Here is a 21,294-nt window from a genome sequence, read left to right as displayed (position 1 = left end):
TGGATGGAACACAGTGTTTTCATTTGCCAGTTAGTATTGGTGGTCCAGTGTGTTTTATAGGTTACCAGCTGGATAACAAGAACTCAAAGTGAGGTTGCGTCTCTACAGGCAGCTAGTAAGGCTGGCAGGGGGCAGTGGTAGCATGAACCTAAGGCCTATGCCTGTCTCAATGCAGTATTTTGGTCCTGCAGAAGATGCAAATTAAGTAAATGCTCTTAGGGTCCATACACGGCCACAATTCCACTCTCAAGAAATAGAACAAAAGCAAGAATTATTAGTTGATGGCCTTATAATGTGCAACCAACGAATCATGGAGCCAGCAAGTAAAGATGGTCCATAGTGCGGTGGTAACTACTGCTGAGCTTCACATAGACTGCCTGCTAAGTGGTAGGAAAACAGACTTTTTTGAAGCATTGTAAGGTGCAAGCATAGAGTGCTGTCAGACATATAACTCAGACTCATTACTGATGGACTGCCATGGAAACTGACTTCTCAAAGCTGGGTCCAGAAGGATATCATTGTTCCCAGAATTCCGTTGTTCTCCTCCAATGATCAACTTCAAGTTGAGAAGTCTGACCATTATCTCCAGATGTTGCAGTGTCACCGCAGCATGATTTACATGCCATCAACATATCTGTTGAAAATGAGTAGCCAATGAGCTGACAAAAGAAGGGGTGAAAGGGAGACCTCCTGCCGCGTGCCACCGAGGCTAGTGGTGTATATTGTAATCTGATTAGTTCTTTATGCCTCTGCGTTTTTTTTTTTTTTAAAAGAAGCTTTATTAAAATGATTGAGCAAAAAGGTACAACTTGTGAAAACAAGTCTTTTAATTACACTTTCGGATATGAGCGAATAATGTGGTGAAACATGTACAGATAGTAAAAGAGACTGCATTTTAGAACTACAGACCTATAAAGAAAATGGCACCCTAATAAAAGAGCATTTTATGTTTTGTGATTTAAAAGAAAAGAAAAGAAAGAAAAAGAATGGGGAAGAAATAGTAACGGGAAGGAGAGAGAAAAGGAAGGCAGAGTAATGATAAGCATAAGGGTGAACAATAAACAACCTTACCAAAGGCAATCATTATTCATAATCCAATGCAGTATACAAAAATGAAAAATATTAACAAGTATCACATACAATACAGTAAGTAATATTAAATAGTATTGTTAGACGGGGACCCGGAGGGTCGGCCGAGTACAGGGGGGAGAGGCCTCCGGTGAGGGTCCTCCCCGGTAATCGTACAGACAGGTAACTTCCCCCCCACAGATAGACACCACACAGGGACGAGTTCTTCACACTTTTATATATCTTAAGAGCAAGGTAATTGACGGTACAGCAGGACCAGGATACGAGGATCCTGTCAATTCTAGTCTCTTTGGGGAGGAAGGGTAGCGGGACAGTCTCAGTACCGGACAGGTACGGGGGTAGCAGGTGTGGAGCTCACAATCCTCGAGCTGATGGTTCGCAAGTAGGGGCCGCGGCAGCGCCAGCAGGCCTTCGGGATGGTTCACGAAAGGATGAGCCGCGGCAGCGCCAGCAGGCCTTCAAGATGGTTCACGAAAGGATGAGCCGTGGCAGCGCCAGCAGGCCTTCAAGATGGTTCACGAAAGGATGAGCTGCGGCAGCGCCAGCAGGCCTTCAAGATGGTTCACGAAAGGATGAGCCGCGGCAGCGCCAGCAGGCCTTCAAGATGGTTCACGAAAGGATGAGCCGCGGCAGCGCCAGCAGGCCTTCAAGATGAGTTCGTCTCGGTGTCTCTCGACTCCAGGATACAACTCCCTTCCTGCTCTGGAGCTGCCCCAGTTATAGGCCTGGCGCCCTTTGATGTCCGGACCCTCGCACTTGGAGGTCGGGGGGTCCGGGATGAGGGAGTCCAGACACCCAGCAGGGGGGTGGAGCCAGCGCCCAGGGAGGCTGGGGCGATCGACACCTGGCGGAGGGGAGCCGTTGACACTCCTTCTCCCATTGACCTGCCAAGTGGTCTCTTTACCCCCTGGGTGGATGGTGGTGCCTCGATGTCGGGGCCTGGCTGGGCCCGAGGCCGAGGTCGACCCGAGGCCACGAGGCCTGGTCGAGTAGTGTCCAAAACGGCGGCTGGGCCGGGGACAGGGGTTCTGGAAAGGACCCGGGCCAGCCGATACGGTGGTGTTCAGGAGCCAGGGTTCTGTCGGGGAAGGGCCGGAGGTTGCCCCGGCGGGCTGCGGGGGTGGTTCTTGCCCGGGGAGCAGGAGGAGCAGGGGTCCGCGACCCGCCATGCGGGGAGGGGACAGCCTGGCCACGAGGCCTGTCCAACATGCGTCCCCCCCAGCTGAAGGCAGGGAGAGTCAGCCATCCTCTTGGGTACTCTCCTCGCCGAGGCGGAAGAAGCGGGACAGGCCGTCTGCGTTGGCGTGATCTTGGCCTGGGCGGTGCTCCACAGTGAAGTCCATTCCCTGCAGGGAGATGGACCAACGCAACAGCTTCGGGTTTTCTCCCCGCATCTGCATCAGCCATTGCAGGGGTCGGTGATCTGTTTGTACCCGGAAGTGGGTACCGAAGAGATAGGGCCGGAGCTTCTTGAGGGCCCATACTACGGCGAAGGCCTCCCGCTCGATGGTGCTCCAGCGCTGTTCTCGGGCCAGCAGGCGTCGGCTGATGAAGACCACTGGCTGATCGACCCCCTCGGTGTTGAGTTGGGAGAGGACGGCCCCTATGCCATGATCTGAGGCGTCCGTCTGTACTATGAATTCCCGGCTGTAGTCGGGGGCTTGGAGTACGGGGGCGGTGCACATGGCGGACTTCAGGTTCTCAAAGGCCGTCTGACATTCCGGCGTCCAGTTGACTTTCTGGGGGTTCTTTTTGGATGTGAGTTCTGTGAGTGGCCCTACAATGCTGCCATAGTCTTTTACGAAGCGCCGGTAGTACCCGGTGAGCCCCAGGAAGGCTCGGACCTCTGTCTGGGTGACCGGGGGCTCCCAGGCTTGGATGGCGGCAATCTTGAGCTGGAGGGGGGCCACCAGGCCACTTCCCACCTGGTGTCCCAGGTAGGTCACGGACCCTTGGCCAATCTGGCACTTGCTGACCTTGATGGTTAGCCTGGCCTGCCGGAGGGCGTTCAGGACCTCCCGGAGGTGGTGGAGGTGTTCTGCCCAGTGGCGGCTGTACACAGCAATATCGTCCAAATAGGCGGCGCTGAATTCCTCCAGACCCGCCAAGTCTTTGTTCACGAGTCTCTGGAAGGTGGCGGGTGCGTTTTTCATTCCGAATGGCATCACCTTGAAGTGGTAGTGGCCGTCCGGGGTGGAGAAGGCGGATCGCTCCTGGGCACCTGAAGTGAGGCCGATCTGCCAATAGCCCGCTGTTAAATCGAAGATGCTCAGGTAGCGGGCGGCCCCCATGCGGTCGATCAGCTCATCTGCCCGGGGAAGGGGGTGAGCGTCGGTCCTGGTGACGACGTTCAGACCCCGATAGTCTACACAGAACCTGAGCTCGGGGGCGACGCCCGGGGCGGCGGCCTTGGGGACCAACACGACGGGGCTGGCCCAGGGGCTGTCGGACGGCTCGATCACTCCCAGAGCTAGCATCTTGGAGACTTCCGACTGGATGCAGGCGCGTACTCGATCAGGCACCCTGTACGCCCTGTGTCGGATAGGGGGGCTATCCCCGGTGTCAACGTCGTGGAGGCACCAGGGGGTGACCCCAGGGATGAGGGAGAACAGGTCGGCAAACTGTAGAAGCAGTTCTCTGCAGTCTTGGCGTTGTGCTGGGGACAGGGCCTCGGAGAGGTGGACTCCCTCCACGGAGCAGTCTTTCTCGAGCGTTTTCAGGAGGTCGGGGAGGGGCTCGGAGTCCTCTTCAGCCCCACTGTCGGTAGCCATCAGGAGGCTATGTTCAGAGCGTACAAAGTGGGGCTTGAGTCTGTTGGCGTGGAGGACCCGCAGGGGGTTTCGGGGGGACTCCAGGTCCACCAGGTAGGTGACGGGGCCCTTGTGCTCCACCACTTTGAAGGGTCCTGTCCATTTGTCCTGGAGGGCGCAAGGTTCAACCGGGGACATCACCCAGACCTGTTGTCCCGGCTCGAACTCGATGGATGAGGCATTCTGATCATACCAGCGCTTCATGTCCTCTTGGCTGGCTTCGAGGTTGGCTTTGGCGAGTTCCCTGAACCGCCGGGTCTGGTTACGGAGAATCAAGAGGTACTTGTATACATCAGGGGGAGTCTTCTGAGGGGCCACCTCCCATCCTTCTTTGACTAGGCTGAGGGGGCCCCGGACGGGGTGTCCATACAAGAGTTTGAACGGACTGAAGCCCAGGGATTTCTGGGGGACCTCCCTGTAAGCGAACAGGAGGCACGGGAGCAGCACGTCCCATTGGCGTCGTAAGGGTTCTTCCAGGCCCATGATCATCCCTTTGAGGGTGCGGTTAAATCGTTCTACTAGTCCGTTCCCTTGCGGGTGATAGGGGGTCGTGAATTTGTAGGTGACCCCGCACTGTTGCCATAGGGACTTCATGTACTTGGAGATAAAGTTTGTGCCCCTGTCACTGACGACTTCTCGGGGGAAGCCCACCCGCGAGAAGATCCCCATCAGGGCTCGGCCCACCACGGGCGCCGTCACGGTCCGGAGAGGTATGGCCTCGGGATAGCGGGTGGCATGGTCCACCAGGACAAGGATGAACCGGTGTCCCTGTGCTGTCCGGGGCTCCAGGGGCCCCACAATGTCTATTCCCACCCGCTCAAAGGGGGTGGTGACGATGGGAAAGGGTTGCAGGGCGACCTTCAGTTTTCGACCGCTTTTCCCGCTGGCCTGGCAGGTGGGGCAGGCCCGGCAGTGGTTCGCTACATCGTTCCGCATCTTCGGCCAGTAGAAGTGGGTCACCAGGCGGCTGTACGTCTTGTCCTGCCCCAGGTGCCCGGCAAGAGGCACATCGTGTGCCAAGTTCAATAGGACGTCTCTGAATCGGAGGGGGACCACCAGCACCCGGCTGGCTCCAAGTTCGGCGATCTTTTGCTCACTGTAGAGCAGCTCGTTGTCCCAGTAGATCCAGTGGGCCCCGATGTATCCCCTGCGCTCTGGGCTATGGCTTGTTGTCGGAGGCCCTTGAGGGAGGGACACGCTCTTTGTTCCTGGCGGAACTGTTCCTGAGTGGGGCCACCTTCTTGGCGCCACTGGGCCAGCTCCGGGAGGTCTTGGGGCTGATCCCGTTCTTCGTTGTCGGACCCCGGAGGACCAGGCTCAGGGGTGGTTTCTTCGGTGACAATCGGTGGGGGAGGCTCGGGCCACTCTGGTTCCTCTTGGCGGGGGATGGCGCGGGCGGCCATGGATCGGGTCGTTACGCAGACCCATTCAGGGAGACCAAGCATCCCCAGGTGCTCCCTCCGTTCAACGGCTGACCAGGGGGAGCTTTCGAGGTCGTTCCCCAGAAGGCAGTCCACCGGGGCATCGTCGCGGACAGTTACTTTTAGCATGCCGGACACCCCCCCCCCACTCGAAGGGGATGCGGGCCATCTGGCACAGGCTTTCGGAGTTGTCTGCCGACCGCACTGGACAAAGTACATTTGGTAGGATCTGGTCAGGGGTCACCAGGTGGCAGCGGACTGCGGTCACACTGGCCCCTGTGTCACGGAGGGCTTCCGCCCGGCGTCCATTGATTGTGACCCACTGGCTGTATTTCTGCGTGTTGGCGGGGATGGGCGCCCGCGGGACCATGTCCCTCTCTCCTAGACAGACCAGGGACATGGCAGCTGGTTCCCACTCGGGCTGGTACGGCTCGTACTCTTCGGCGTCTTCCTGGCCTAGCTCTTCTCCCAGAGCGGCGGCGGTGATCTGGCGGTTCATGGGACTCTGATTTTTCGGGCAGTTGGGATCATTGGCGTAGTGGCCGGGTCGCTGGCATTTGTGGCAGGTAACGTTGGCGCGGAAACCTGGTCGCGTTGGAGGGCTACCTCTTCCGGCCGGGGGCGGGGGGTTGCTAGTGGAGGGCACTGTGACGGTGTCCCGGCCCCGACCCTGGCCTCCTCCTCCCCGTGGCCGGTGGGGCCCTTGGGAGGCTCTGTTTTGCTCGCTGGGCCAGTTTCGAGGGACTCGGGTGCTTTCCCATCGGTCTGCTTCGATGGCGAGTTTCCGAGGTTCGGTCAGTTTACTATCAAGGAGGTGCTGTCTTAGTTCGACAAAGCAATTATTGGAGAGGTGCTCCCATACAATCAGGTTGAATAATTGCTCGTAGGTGGTGACCTGGCTGCCCTTGATCCATCCATCAAAGGCTTGGCTAAAAAAGTTCACATACTCCACCCAAGTTGTACCAGGGATCCGTTTGCAGTCCCGAAATCTCTGCCGGTACATCTCGGGCGTGAGCCCATAGCGAGTGAGGAGGGCGGCCTTCATGTGGTCATAGGATGTCATCTGGTGGTCGGGGAGTTGCAGCAGGGCGTCTCTTCCTTCGTTAACGAATTTACCCCATAGCCCGGCTCCCCAGTCGCTCCGTGGAATTCGGTGGGAGGTCATTGCTACTTCGTAGGCTTTAAACCATTGCTGGATATCATCGTTCCGGTAGTATTCCCGGACGACGTCCTTGGGGATGTGGACCTTGGGGTCCGTCGGAGCAGTGGGGCTTGGGTGCCCGGAGACGCCGAGGTCTTTGGTCTGCCGTCGAATTTCTAGCTCCTTCAAGTTGCGCTCATGCTCGTATGCTAGTCTTTTTTCTTCCAGCTCCCTCTGGCTCTTTTTCTCTTCTCGTTCTTCCCTGAGCCGTAAGTGTTCGAGTGTTATTTTTTGCTCTGCCAATTTGAGTTCTCCATCTAAGCGGAGTCGAGCCAGCTCCAATTCGTGGAGCCGGCTTTTCTCCCGTTCTCAGGCCTCTTTGGACGAGAGGCCCGATCTTCTTTCGTCTGCAGGGGTGGTACTTGTTTCGGTGGTCTCGAGGCTTTGATTTTGGGGTGGGGATGTTTCCGTCTCCACCCAAGCTTCTAAGGCGTGCTTGAGGTCATCTTTTGTGCTCAGTCCCGTGGTAGCAATGCCCAGCTCTATGCAAAATTGCTTTAGTTCTTTGTGGCTGTATTCTTCCAGCTTTTCCATCTGAAATTTTTCCGTTGTTCCACTCTCCTTTGTCGTCATGGTTGCTGTGTGTCGTGGGGTGAGTTACTCTCTGTACGATTATGCGTCGGCTCGGATCGCGCCGCTGGCCACCAATGTTAGACGGGGACCCGGAGGGTCGGCCGAGTACAGGGGGGAGAGGCCTCCGGTGAGGGTCCTCCCCGGTAATCGTACAGACAGGTAACTTCCCCCCCACAGATAGACACCACACAGGGACGAGTTCTTCACACTTTTATATATCTTAAGAGCAAGGTAATTGATGGTACAGCAGGACCAGGATACGAGGATCCTGTCAATTCTAGTCTCTTTGGGGAGGAAGGGTAGCGGGACAGTCTCAGTACCGGACAGGTACGGGGGTAGCAGGTGTGGAGCTCACAATCCTCGAGCTGATGGTTCGCAAGTAGGGGCCGCGGCAGCGCCAGCAGGTCTTCGGGATGGTTCACGAAAGGATGAGCCGCGGCAGCGCCAGCAGGCCTTCAAGGTGGTTCACGAAAGGATGAGCCGCGGCAGCGCCAGCAGGCCTTCAAGATGGTTCACGAAAGGATGAGCCGCGGCAGCGCCAGCAGGCCTTCAAGATGGTTCACGAAAGGATGAGCCGCGGCAGCGCCAGCAGGCCTTCAAGATGGTTCACGAAAGGATGAGCCGCGGCAGCGCCAGCAGGCCTTCAAGATGAGTTCGTCTCGGTGTCTCTCGACTCCAGGATACAACACCCTTCCTGCTCTGGAGCTGCCCCAGTTATAGGCCTGGCGCCCTTTGATGTCCGGACCCTCGCACTTGGAGGTCGGGGGGTCCGGGATGAGGGAGTCCAGACACCCAGCAGGGGGGTGGAGCCAGCGCCCAGGGAGGCTGGGGCGATCGACACCTGGCGGAGGGGAGCCGTTGACACTCCTTCTCCCATTGACCTGCCAAGTGGTCTCTTTACCCCCTGGGTGGATGGTGGTGCCTCGATGTCGGGGCCTGGCTGGGCCCGAGGCCGAGGTCGACCCGAGGCCACGAGGCCTGGTCAAGTAGTGTCCAAAATGGCGGCTGGGCCGGGGACAGGGGTTCTGGAAAGGACCCGGGCCAGCCGATACGGTGGTGTTCAGGAGCCAGGGTTCCGTCGGGGAAGGGCCGGAGGTTGCCCCGGCGGGCTGCGGGGGTGGTTCTTGCCCGGGGAGCAGGAGGAGCAGGGGTCCGCGACCCGCCATGCGGGGAGGGGACAGCCTGGCCACGAGGCCTGTCCAACAAGTATGAACAATAAAGATAAAATATATCTTTGTTTTGGGAGGAGTACAGTAGAACGTGTATTGGCACTTTTTATGCATCAGGATTAGCTACCTCACGTGCAGAACCGTTTGTTGCAGAGCATGAGTGGCAAAACAAAGCTCAGAGGAAGAGTGTGTAGACAATAGAATAGAATAGAAATAGATTTATTGAGCGCGGTTGCTGCCCAAGGGCGTCCAAGCGCTGAGATACGAATTGGAGAGACATGCTGAGTGACAGATTAGTGCTCGGAGGCTTTGGCAAATAATAAAGTCTTCAACTTTTTACGGAATGAGAGCAGGTCCGGGTTGGAACGGAGTGAGAGGGGGAGGGTGTTCCAAAGTTTAGCTGTGTTCAGTGAGAACAGCCTACCCCCGGATCTGGCTCTCTTCACTCTAGGATCCACTGCCAGGAAAGCCTCAGTGGAGCGGAGGTTCCTGTTTGGGTGGTAGGGGATGACAAGGTTGCTGTTAATTGCGGGTCCTGTTTTCCAAAAGGCCCGGTGCGCAATGCACACCGCCTTGAATGTCACCCTGTGCTTGACTGGTAGCCAGTGAAGGCTTTTTAATGCAGGTCTGGCTGACTGGGCTCGTGGAATCAGTAGCAGGGTGCGTGCTGCGCAGTTCTGCACCACCTGGAGTTTCCGGAGAGTCATCTCGGGAGCCCCTACATATAGGGCATTGTTTGAGTCCAGGCGGGACTGGATGAGGCCTTGTACTGCCACTTTCTTGGCTTCTAGAGGAAGAAGTGGAAGAACTTTCCTTAGAGTTTTAAGAATGCCAAAGCAGGTGGCGGACAGCTTAGTAGCCTGGGTGGAAAAGGAAAGCTTCCTGTCCAGCCACACTCCTAGGCTCTTGACGCTTTCCTTGGGGGTAGGGGGAGTGCCCAGGGCTTGGGGCCATAGGGAAATGAAAGGTATCGGCGAGGCTGGGCCCAGCAGCAAGAGCTCCGTTTTGTCTCCATTCAGTTTAAGGGAGGAGCTGGTCATCCACTCCTTAACATCTTCTAGGCAGCTCCGCAGGCCTCCATGGAGTTGACTGATGTTCTCTCGGGCCAATGATACCACTAGCTGAGTGTCGTCGGCGTACGACACAATTTTGATGCCGTACGGTTCGACGATCCCAGCCAGTGGTCTCATGTAGACATTGAATAGCACAGGGCTCAAAGAAGAGCCCTGTGGTACTCCACATCTGAGCGGCTTGCTGGTTGATATTATGTCGCCATCGAAGATCTGAAATGATCTATCGGACAGGAAGGAGTCGAACCACCTTAGAGCGTCGCCTGAGACTCCGATGTCCCGGAGACGGTTCAGCAAGGTGGCATAGCTGACCGTATCGAAGGCGGCGCTTAGATCAAGGAGGATCACTGCCACTGATCCTCCCTGATCCAGAACCCTTCGGGATTCCTCGGCGACCGCTAGTAAGGCAGTTTCGGTGCCATGTTTCGGCCTGAAACCTGTCTGGGAGACATCCAGTAGGGAATGATTTTCAATGAACTGGACCAGCTGGGCATTTATGTATTTTTCCAACACCTTGCCAACCCAAGGGAGGAGTGAAATGGGGCGATAGTTGGAATGGTCATCGGGGTCCAGGTTAGGTTTTTTCAGCAACGCCCGTACCATGGCTTGTTTCCATGCTGTAGGAACAGTACATGAGGCTATAGATGTATTTAAGAGTTCCAAGATAACAGGCAAGATGGCTTCATGTGCTTGTGTCAGAACTTCTGGTGGGGCTGGGTCACGCGGGGAGCCCGATTTAACTTGGCGTGCCATTTTGCCGAGGGTGTCGAGATCCAGGGGAGGGAAGTGCTCGAGGATTGACTGTTCTGGGGGAGGGAGGATTCTAGGGGAGGGTAGGTCGGCTATCTCCGGAGCTGTGGCTCCCGTTTGAAAGGTGGAGTATATTTTCAGGACTTTGTTGTAGAAAAAGTCCGCAAGCTCGTTGCATTGGTCTTGGGTTTTGCTCGGAGGGGGGGCGGTAATGACACTTGAGCAGTGTTTTATTATCTGAAAAATTTCCCTGGGCTTAGATTTAGCCTCTAGGATTTTATCAGAGTAGAAGGTCGCTTTCGCCGTCCTAATCCCATCTCTATAAGCCTTTATAGCCTCTTTGTAGGCTACCTTTTTTTCCGGGAGAAAGTCTACACGCCAGGCTCTCTCTCGTTGCCTGCAGCAGCGTTTTAGTTCTCTTAAGGAGTCGGAGAACCAGGGCGCAGATTTATGCATTCTCTTAGATGAGGATCTCCGGAGAGGAAGGATCGTATCCAGTGAGTTAGTGATCCAGCTGACATATTTTTCGTTTGCTACACTGGGGTTTGAGCAAGGAAGCGGGCGGGTAGAGTCCAGGTTGTACATCCAGGATTCCAGCTGGAGTTTTGACCAGTTCCTCCTGATTGTTGTCCGGGGAGGTAGCTGGGGGGCCTTGTGGATGGCCCAGGAAAACGGAATCAAGAAAATGTCTGACCATGGGAGGGGGATAGGATGGTCAACAGTCAGATTGCTACAGCTGCTGAAAATTGGATCAAGCAAATTGCCCCTCTCATGGGTAGGAGCTGTGACCAGCTGGAATAGCTGAAGGGCTCCAAGGTCGTCTATTAGCTCCTTGGCGAAATTATCTGCGGGGGAGTTAAAATGAAGGTTCATGTCTCCTAGGACTGTGTAATTAGCCGCGGATAAAGTTCTTTTCGCTATAATTTCCGGGAGCGACCTATGGAACAGTTTTGTTGGATCAGGGGGATGGTAAATCAACGTACCCGAGAAGGAAGTGTTGGCGTTGAACTCAATGCAGAATTCCATGCTTTCGCACTCGGGAATACTCTCAGCTGTGGTGCGACAACGGTACTGGTCTTTGAAAATGACAGCCAGACCGCCGCCTCTTCCTACTGGTCTATCCGATCTAACAATGTGGTATCCACTGGGTAGAGCTGCGACTATGTCTGGGTCAGATTGAGTGGAGAGCCAAGTCTCTGTTAGAAAGATAACATCTGGCTTGCGCTCCTCTAGCAGCATGGACATTTGAGTGCCATGCTTTGGCAATGATCGACAATTTAATGCCAACATGTAATATTTCTGCACCGAGGGGCCTGCCAGGGTGTTTCGGAAGGAATGTTTGCATTCGGGGCAACAGGGAGGAAGGGATGTGGCTGCGAAAGTGCGGGTACATAAGGCAGTAGCTCTGCTTCCTATGAAGCGTAGGGCCGCGGGGCTGTAAGTCCTGACCGGAGAAACGGGAGAGGCAGGGGGGGTGGCCCCTGGTCCCGTCTGGTCGCGGACGGGCGCAGACGGGCTTGCCTTAGGCGCGCCTTCGGCGCGCAACCGGCGCTCCCGCTGCGCTCGTCCGCTGCGCTTACGTGGGACACACATTTATGGAGAGAGAGGGTGGGCGTGGCCTGTCGTGTGGGCGTGGCCTCGCGTTTCCCAGCGATGGCGTCCGTGTGCCAATTCCCTTTCCCAACAGCGCTATGTTCCGCTGGATATGGGTGTCTGCTTGGCAGGGGAGGTGGTTGCAGTGACTGGGGGTAGGTGCACAAGTTTTAAAAATACAAGTAATTCACAATTTCAATTTTTAAAAAAACGAGCGTGATGAACCTCCGGCTCCGCCTCAGAGGTCTAGCAATTCTAATGCGCGGCGCTCTTGATCAGCGCTTACATAGGGTGGGAGGTGGGCGTGGCCTGTCGTGTGGGCGTGGCCTCGCGTTTCCCAGCGATGGCGTCCGTGTGCCAATTCCCTTTCCCAACAGCGCTATGTTCCGCTGGATATGGGTGTCTGCTTGGCAGGGAGGTGGTTGCAGTGACTGGGGGTAGGTGCACAAGTTTTAAAAATACAAGTAATTCACAATTTCAATTTTTTTTAAAAACGAGCGTGATGAACCTCCGGCTCCGCCTCAGAGGTCTAGCAATTCTAATGCGCGGCGCTCTTGATCAGCGCTTACATAGGGTGGGAGGGGGGCGTGGCCTGTCGTGTGGGCGTGGCCTCGCGTTTCCCAGCGATGGCGTCCGTGTGCCAATTCCCTTTCCCAACAGCGCTATGTTCCGCTGGATATGGGTGTCTGCTTGGCAGGGAGGTGGTTGCAGTGACTGGGGGTAGGTGCACAAGTTTTAAAAATACAAGTAATTCACAATTTCAATTTTTTAAAAAACGAGCGTGATGAACCTCCGGCTCCGCCTCAGAGGTCTAGCAATTCTAATGCGCGGCGCTCTTGATCAGCGCTTACATAGGGTGGGAGGTGGGCGTGGCCTGTCGTGTGGGCGTGGCCTCGCGTTTCCCAGCGATGGCGTCCGTGTGCCAATTCCCTTTCCCAACAGCGCTATGTTCCGCTGGATATGGGTGTCTGCTTGGCAGGGGAGGTGGTTGCAGTGACTGGGGGTAGGTGCACAAGTTTTAAAAATACAAGTAATTCACAATTTCAATTTTTTAAAAAACGAGCGTGATGAACCTCCGGCTCCGCCTCAGAGGTCTAGCAATTCTAATGCGCGGCGCTCTTGATCAGCGCTTACATAGGGTGGGAGGTGGGCGTGGCCTGTCGTGTGGGCGTGGCCTCGCGTTTCCCAGCGATGGCGTCCGTGTGCCAATTCCCTTTCCCAACAGCGCTATGTTCCGCTGGATATGGGTGTCTGCTTGGCAGGGGAGGTGGTTGCAGTGACTGGGGGTAGGTGCACAAGTTTTAAAAATACAAGTAATTCACAATTTCAATTTTTTTAAAAACGAGCGTGATGAACCTCCGGCTCCGCCTCAGAGGTCTAGCAATGGGCAACACAAACCAATATTACAAAAATGATATAATAAACAAATACTTTTCAATATTTGATTTGGAAATAAAAAGCAAAAAGTTAACCAACACTTTTATTAGTTTTAGGGTTTTTTTAACTATACATTTTGAACCGTTTACATTAAGACCTCATTCGACTTCCGGCAAAACAGGTGCGGTGATTGCACACCTGCAGGTTATGACTGGAGGGTGCGGTAATTAGCAGGCAGGTCAGTTACCTCTCTGAGCTTTGGGCCTCAGAATGGCAGATGACGTGCTAGGTGCTTATGCTTTTCCCCTGTGTCGAAGTAAGCAAACTTGAATTTGCACTATTTGCCCTCTCAAATGGCACCACCTTTTATCTGGGAAAAATGGTATAGGCAAAACACCAGTGGGATGCGTTCTTATACATGGCTTAGGAGGGTTGCAGGAAGTGCCGAAATGTTAAAAGGGCATTAAATTTAAAATGAATAAATTAAAAATAAGGAAACCAGTACAATGAATAGTAGTGGCTAAAAGTCATTGTATCAAACTTTAAGAGAAAAAGTAAAAATAATTATAGATACCTTAAATGAAAAATAAATTAACCTTAAAGATATCGGATGTCTAGAAATGTCCCCAGTAGGCAATAATGGTGAAAATATAAATTTAAGAATCTAAATGAGTCCAATCGGGTAAACTAATTAAAAAATACGAATCTATTTCCATAAGGTGGACCTGGGCCTACCCGCAACAGCATTTGTTTTTGGTTCCAGGAGGTCTGTTAGCTCTCGTGGTTTACGAGGATCAAATATTAAAATCAAGAAATACTGAACCTAGAGAAAGGCTCTGTGGACTGTAGGTACAATTCGTGGCAGCACCTGGCCTCCAGGAACTCAGGACTAGTCCCTCCCCTGCTCACTGGTTACTGTCTACTCATGAGTCTAGCACTCCAGTTCATCGGACATCCAGCAGAGGGCAGTAGTTTCTGCTGCCACACAGGACACTCCCCTGGCCATCACTTCCAGGGCCAAACGTCCTTCAGCAAGTGAACAGACTTTCCAAGCATACTTTGGCTCAATGTCCCTGGAGGCTATTTTAGGAGATTGACAGAGCAGGTTTTTTTCCAAAAGAACTCACAAACAAGTTGTGAGAATTTTATGAAAAGATCCTGCCCCGTATTGAAGGTATTCTAATCTGTCTTCTATGTCAGGTCCAGTGAGGAACTGGTGTGATCTTTTAAATATAAATTCCCCTGTCTTATTTTGCCAAGGAATACTGTCCCAGTTACTATAATTTGACACCCAAAAAACATACCATGGTACTAAGATTAATAATGTTCACAGTGATTTGCCTTCGAAAACTCCTAATTCCAGTTAGAGTTTTGGCTAAAATTGCCTATGGCATAAGGTTTAATAAACTGAAAAACAATCTCCCAAAATGATAAAAATCTGAACTGAAACTATGAGCAAACGTCTTGTTGTTTGTCTTGTGAAGCACCAAGCAAGCCTCTCTGTGATGCTCTAGCCCCAGTAGGTATTCAGTGGACTTCCCAAGTAAATAAATTACCTGCCAGGAGTCCTTCAAACCTGCTGGCCAAAAGGATTATGCTTCCTGATTTATGTACTCTGTTTCTTTGTTCCGCCACATCTGACAGATTTTGCCTAAACACCCTTGTAGAAGATAATATGTTTCTTCCTAGTGTGGCCAGAACATTATTCTGCAAGAGACTAGTCTCCCTATAACCAATATGTCAAAGTTGTATACGTGTATACCAAAATTAAATTAGAGGAGGAACAACAGGTCCAATTTCAACAAAAGGCTGTCATTCTAAGGACAAAGCCTCTTTAAATTGATGGTAGCAGGCAAGAAAGTTGCCAATGAATGTGCAGAGAGAATTTACAAGAGAAAAAATGAAATTGATTTCAGCTTAAATATAGTGCAGAGCAACACTGAAGTCAAGGAAGTCAAGGACCGGTTAACAAAGAATTTAAACAGCAAGTTCTGTACACGATGCACCACCAAGGCATTATCCAGCACAAACAATATAACTATCAAGTTGAGGGAGCAGTGACAAAAAAGGACAAAGCAACTAAAGAATATGATTCCCAGGGGTGGCTCCTCCGTAATGGCAGAGGAGCGTCGTCCCACTCGTCAGAGTCAGTCACAGAAAAATAAAATGATAATAAAACAATATCATTTTATTTTTCTGTGACTGGCTCTGGCTTAGGCATGCGAGTAGGGAGGACGGGCCTGGGCCATGAGAGGGAGAAGTGCTGGGCACTTAGAAGTGCGCATGTTAGTTTGGCCGGCCATCGTAGGCCGGCAAAACAGACATGTTAGCCAGCTATGCTTCACAGCTAGATTGGAGAAAAGCCGCAGGCTCTCCAGGCACTGTCTGAGTGGCAGATCAAGCCACTCAGGCCGATTCTGGCGCTGCTCTCATAGCATGAGAGCAGCATCCAGAGTTGTTAGGTAGCCTATATTTTCCCAGAGACTGCTGGGAGAGCACTGAGGCAGCCGTCAGAGGAAGCAGCAGCTAAAGGTAAATTTCCGCTACCCTAACACCCCCCCCCCCCACCCCCACTTTTCGTTTTGTGGCGGCCTCCACTGATGATTCCACAACATATAGATGAAAAGCAGTAGGATACTAGGAAAGAAAACCAAGTTCCAAGTGAATATGAGCTCAAAGGCTAGTCATGACAAAGATGAAGCGAGGATGGATTTTAAAGAGTATTGCCAACTAAATCCTAGGAAGCTAGGAGGAAACTCGTTAGAGGAAAAAACAACACCCAATGCATACTGATGATAGTTACTTTTCATGGAATAAAGTTGAAGGGGCCACTGTATGCATGTACGTATATGGTATTTGTATAGCACAAACCTAGCCAAAAAGCAGCGAAGCACTGTACATGGTATGGCCAAAGACAAGCATAAAGTCAACGAGTAATAGGAGAGGAAGCCGGGCCATGGACGGTTAATGCATTGTGATATAGGCTGTGGCAGTCCGACCGTCACTGCCCCATTGGTCTGACGTCCCTATTATGAGTGCGGCGGTAGGACCACCACAAGACCGCAGACTCCGTTGGGAAACAAGGATCCCACTGCGGCGGTGGTCTGCAAAGGGCCTGAATATGCTGGCACAGCAGAGCATATTACAACCTGCATTTCAACTGCCTATTTAATGGCGGGGAGCCCACCATGAAAAGGGTGGCAGAAATGCAGGTAAGGGCCATGGAGGTGCGTGCGGGGGTGAGGTGTTCACATGTTGTGCCCTCCTGGAACTGCACCTTTGTATGTGCACAGTGGGGCATGCACAACATGGTGCTTGCCACACCGGGCAGGAACATGCTGCAGGCTCTCTCACGGTGATGGTTTGCTCTATAGGCTCTCCTATGAGCCTAACATACCACCACAGCGAGACTACCGTGGCACCACCCACCTGCCCTAGAATCAACTTGGAATCCGGCGGGCAGGTGCACCCCGGGCTTGGCGGTCTTTCTGGTCCCAGATGAAGACCGCCAAACTCGTAATAAGGCCCATTGTGTTCTTTAAAGCGTTGAGTCTTCAACTCTTTCATAAATTGCAGCAGCGTTGGGCCGTCTTGACTGAGGGAAGAGATACCATCTAACATATTCCTGTTAAAGAAGGTGCATAAGTGTTATAGGTAGTGAGGGCAGCGTATATTATCTGCTGTCTTGTCTTTACTAATTCATCTCTATGCAAACTAGAAAAAAATCGTGTAATAGCAATGCAAGGATGTTCATCTTATATAGCATGTTTAAAACTTCTCAATGACCAAGGAAGCAAAAATAAATCAGATTTTTTGAGGATTTTGGTGACATTAAAATTCACAATGGAGGCTTTAGAGGCAGTTGTTCTACAGTCCAAGTGTGCAGAAAATTACACAACATTCAATTTACCAGCCTGCCTAGCCTGTCTCCACTGCTCATTAACTGTTTTATGAGCTAGTTCCCAGGACTCGGATACAAGTCTTGAAGCTTCTCATGAAAGCTTGTGGGTTGGTACTGGCCGTGTGGTCAGGCCAGTAGCAGACGATGACCTTGCAGTACAAAGTCCTGGGAATTTCTGGGAGAGTCCCACTTTATGGTTAGATAAGATGGCATCCAGTACAGCGTTTATCACCTACAGTAGAAGGGCTGACTAGCAAGCCTTATACAACCAGAAGCAGGTCACTTGGACCAGAGAAGTCAAGCAGTAACAAATATGGCCAAACAACCAAAAGACCTGATCAACAGGGATTAAATCCACTATTGTATATACGATTGGGAATGAGTCTTCAACTTACTATGCCCAAGACATTTCTCAGTTTTCCTCAATCCTTATAGCCCACAATGAATTTTTGTATTTCTAGAAAAAAACTTTTGGGTTGTCAGTCACTACGCTCCAGGTATACCCCCCACTTAAACAGGTGTATAGACAACAAAAAAGTGTGTGTCGGTGAGATAGCACCTCACGTGCGCTACGCCAGTGGAGCTTACTGGTCGATTCTCACCAGTTGTGCCCACGTTTCTCATCATTGGTATCTATCTCACCTGTGAAAACAGAAGAAGCATCCAGTACAAACAATAAAGGTGAAGAAAGTGTGTGTACATCACAAAAGGAAAGTACCAGACCCCGTATTTCTGTGTGATATAGAATATCTCTGATTAAAATTGAGTTAAGACTCACATATACCAGATACCAATTTTATTCAAAACTCGTGAGCCTACTCAAAGTTAAAAACAACGGCATGTTGCAGAACAATTCAGGATGGACCCATCCTGACTTGGTCTGCAACATGCAGTTGTTTTTAACTTTGAGTAAGCACACGAGTTTTCAATAAAATAAGCATGTGATCCCATCCTGAATTGGTCCGCAACATGCAGTTGTTTTTAACTTTGAGTAAACTAGGATAACTGAGCTTTATTGAGGGAGGTGAGGTGGTGAGAAACTTAGAAATTCCCTTGAGGAACTGGTCCCTGAAAGGAAGGTTTCTGGATAAATCAAGCTGAGTGAATTAATTTATATATTAAATTTGACTGACCATTTCCAGAAAGCCGATTCGAAGAGCCCCAGGTGAAGGGGGGCCTGCTACAACCCCCTGAAATCCGATTCCCACAGCTGTTTCTTACCAGCAAAACAAGTGGCTGTCTGAATCTGCATTGAACTCCAACGTTCGGAAGCCAGCTCCATTGCTCGGTACGATTCGGCTGCAAACGAGTCGTACTGACAGGATCGGGTTCGGAAACGATTGGGTCGACGCGGACGAGATATTCACATCGTACTTGGTCCTTCGGACCGGGGGACGATTCGGTCGGGAACAAGGGCTCCGGATCGGTTTCAGCCATTCAGAATCTGATTCAGAGGCCTTGCTAGTGAGATCGTAATCAGCCCCTGGGTGGGAAGTAGAGCTTTAGAGGTCTATTCTCAAAGGCATTTTGTATTACATAAACCTGAAATATAGAATAATATAGGATAAAATGATTACAGAGAAATGTTGCCTTAAGCAACTCAAGTAAATCTAGACAACATCTAGTATAAAGCCTTTTCCCTTCCGCTCTTGCTATAGGTTTTCCTGACTTCCTAATACTCCATTCGAAAATCTGTTTCATGTTTTAAAATGGTTCAAAATCAGCTACTAAACACTGCGAACATGATATGAACAATTCTATTGTATTTTACCTAAAATAGAAACATAGTCATATACTGTTTATGAATATGCTGCATACTTGTATTTCACAATGGGCCGTATTTCGATGGTGGTCGGACGAGCGTCTGACCGCGTTCGCAGTTGTATTAGGACCGCTCGGCAAATATCCCTTTCTCTATTGCAGCTTGTGCTGGGGCTCGGAAAAGGGGCGCAGCACAAGCTACAATAGAAAAAGGGATGTTTTTAAACACCCATGCAGGATGTGCCAGGCACCATGTGGTGCCTGGCACAAGGTACATGGATGTTTGGGGGGCACCACATGTGCCCCCAGGGCCACATAGTGGAGGCCCATGGGAGCCGGCAGCCCTGCTAGGGGATCCTAAAGTCCCTTTCTGACAGCATTTCCAATGGCGGTGAGACCCATAGAAAGGCTGTGGGAAAGGGACATAGTAATCCCTATGGCAGTGCCTGCGCAGGCATTGCCCCCATTGTAGGGATTACTGTCCGACCGCTCCCCAATGGGCTCCTTGAGCTTATCGGAGGCGGCAGTCTTTCCCCGGCCCTCTGCGCTCCAACCGCTGTCATCATAATCAGGCGGTCAGACCGCCCGCTCGATGACGTATTGAGGGCCTAAATGTTCATTTCAAAATACATATTTGATAATGCAATTACATAACGGTGAATCAACATAATAAATGTATATTAATTTATACATTTACAGAATAGTTGATGTTTATTATCAATTTTTAAAAGTCCTAATACAAAGAGTTTGATTTCATGTTTAGGCAAACACAGAGAAAGTGGCAACTATAGCTCGATGAAAACTAAATTGTTGGTATAATACAAGGCCAACAAAAGGAGAAAGGAGAAAGGCAGCAACCAGGGATATAAAAGAGAGGTAAAAACATATGAAAAGTGTAGCAATCGTGTGAGTAGCTGATACAGTCAAGAAACGGTATAAGTAGGCAGAAAAAATATTATGAGAATAATCTATGCACACAGTTATACATAATAAAACAAGTGTGTTAAATCATAAATACTGAAAAGGACATATAAAGTGCAAAGAGCAACAATTTAAAGAGAGTGTACCCTTAGTATCCCTTTGTTTCAATGACATCACAGATGCTGTTTATGTTTATAATTGAGGGAAATTATCATATAATTACCACCTGCTTCCCTTGCCATAAAATATGTTTGAAAATATGGGTGTTTTTTTAATGAAAAGGTGCATTTGGGTTCTGATATGAAATCAACTGCAAACATTAGAAAATTAACAATTTATGATTTTAATTCGTTAAGCTACCACAAGCTTCACAATTTACACGGTCATTTGTTAAAGTATATAGACACGACTCAGAATGAGGGGATTTGCTGCTGACCTGACTAGTCTCATAACGGTAAATCCTTGTAAATTACTAAACTTTTCAACTCTTGACAAATTCAAACGTCAGTTTTGAATGTTTACACACTTTGGGCCGCATCATTAGGGGGCTTCTGACTCTTAGGAACAGTGAGTAATGTTTGCCTCCTTCTATTTCTGAGCTGTGCTGTCTGAAATAATTGTTTAAATCAGAGAAATATCAGGTTAAATGAATTCACCTTACACACAGCAGGGGCGTAAAAACAGGCTCTCGGCTCTGTGCAGACTATCACGATACAGCCACTGGACAGGACTAGTGCACACAATTGATTAGCCCCAAAATCTAGTAAAAGGAACATTCAAAACAAGGCTAGCGGCCTGGTACAATTTGGTTGTTTGATGTAACACATGAGATTGTTTTTAATATTAGGTAATTTTATCAAATGTTTTGTTTACATTACACAGGAAGAAGTGTAAATATCATGACAGGAAATAGTTTTATCTTTAGACAACACAAAAAAGTGATAGACCTCGTTTTTCTTTTTTTTATGGATATTTATTTTAATGTTGCTATTGTTGTGGTTTTAATTAACTGAACAATTAACGCATTTTACTTTTTTTTTTTACATTCAAAGTGGGTTAAGACTATGAAGTGGTTTAATCTGATTGGCACAGCTCAGTGTCCTCGAGAGCCCCAAACCCAGGGGAACAAAAAGGGAAACAAAACCTGTGAATTTTTAGAAGGGTCTTGCGGTTTCTCCCACCCCACATCACTCACTGTTATTGTATTCTTTTTAGGTCTGCTCTCTCTCGGTGCTGCAACGCCCCTGCTTTTCTGTTCACCACACAGAAAAATACCCCACTTGGGACGAAGCTCAAATACGAGGTGGACTCCAGCGGACTATTCCACATCAACTCAGAGATTTTCAGAATCTTCCCAAAGGTGTGTAAAATGTATACATTAAATGATGCTTTACAGTGAAAAGTGTTCTATCTAAGGGATGTGGGTGGGCCTAGTCATTCCAGAATTCTCGATGTGTGTGACATTCTGGAAGGGTCTGTGGTGGTCAAGTCGCGTGCGGCGGTTGGGGCCGTACAGAACCTCTGTTGCCCTTTTACTGTAATGTTGCTCATTTAACCCCTTCGGTCCTCATGACGGCTCCCGGCCGTCATGAGTCACGGTGGGCGTGTGCTGATGACGTCTGGGAGCCGTCATGACCACGCCCACGATCGGAATGTCC

At 50.7% G+C, this 21,294-nt stretch overlaps 1 protein-coding gene across 2 annotated transcripts in view; it reads left to right on the top strand.

Annotated features, from left to right (window-relative positions):
* Nucleotides 1-21,294, top strand: part of ST8SIA5 (ST8 alpha-N-acetyl-neuraminide alpha-2,8-sialyltransferase 5) — a 317,773-nt gene that overhangs the window by 242,882 nt on the left and 53,597 nt on the right. For both annotated transcript variants that reach the window (XM_078674767.1, XM_078674765.1), the window contains one exon: nt 20,852-20,996. In XM_078674767.1, the coding sequence (XP_078530893.1) occupies nt 20,852-20,996 (145 nt within the window). The remainder of the gene's footprint in view (nt 1-20,851; nt 20,997-21,294) is intronic.

This window comes from Lissotriton helveticus, chromosome 2_1, assembly GCF_964261635.1.
Source record: "Lissotriton helveticus chromosome 2_1, aLisHel1.1, whole genome shotgun sequence".
Lineage (NCBI taxonomy): Eukaryota > Metazoa > Chordata > Amphibia > Caudata > Salamandridae > Lissotriton > Lissotriton helveticus.
Note: the sequence above shows the minus strand (reverse complement) of the source record. Positions and strands in the feature narration are given on the sequence as shown.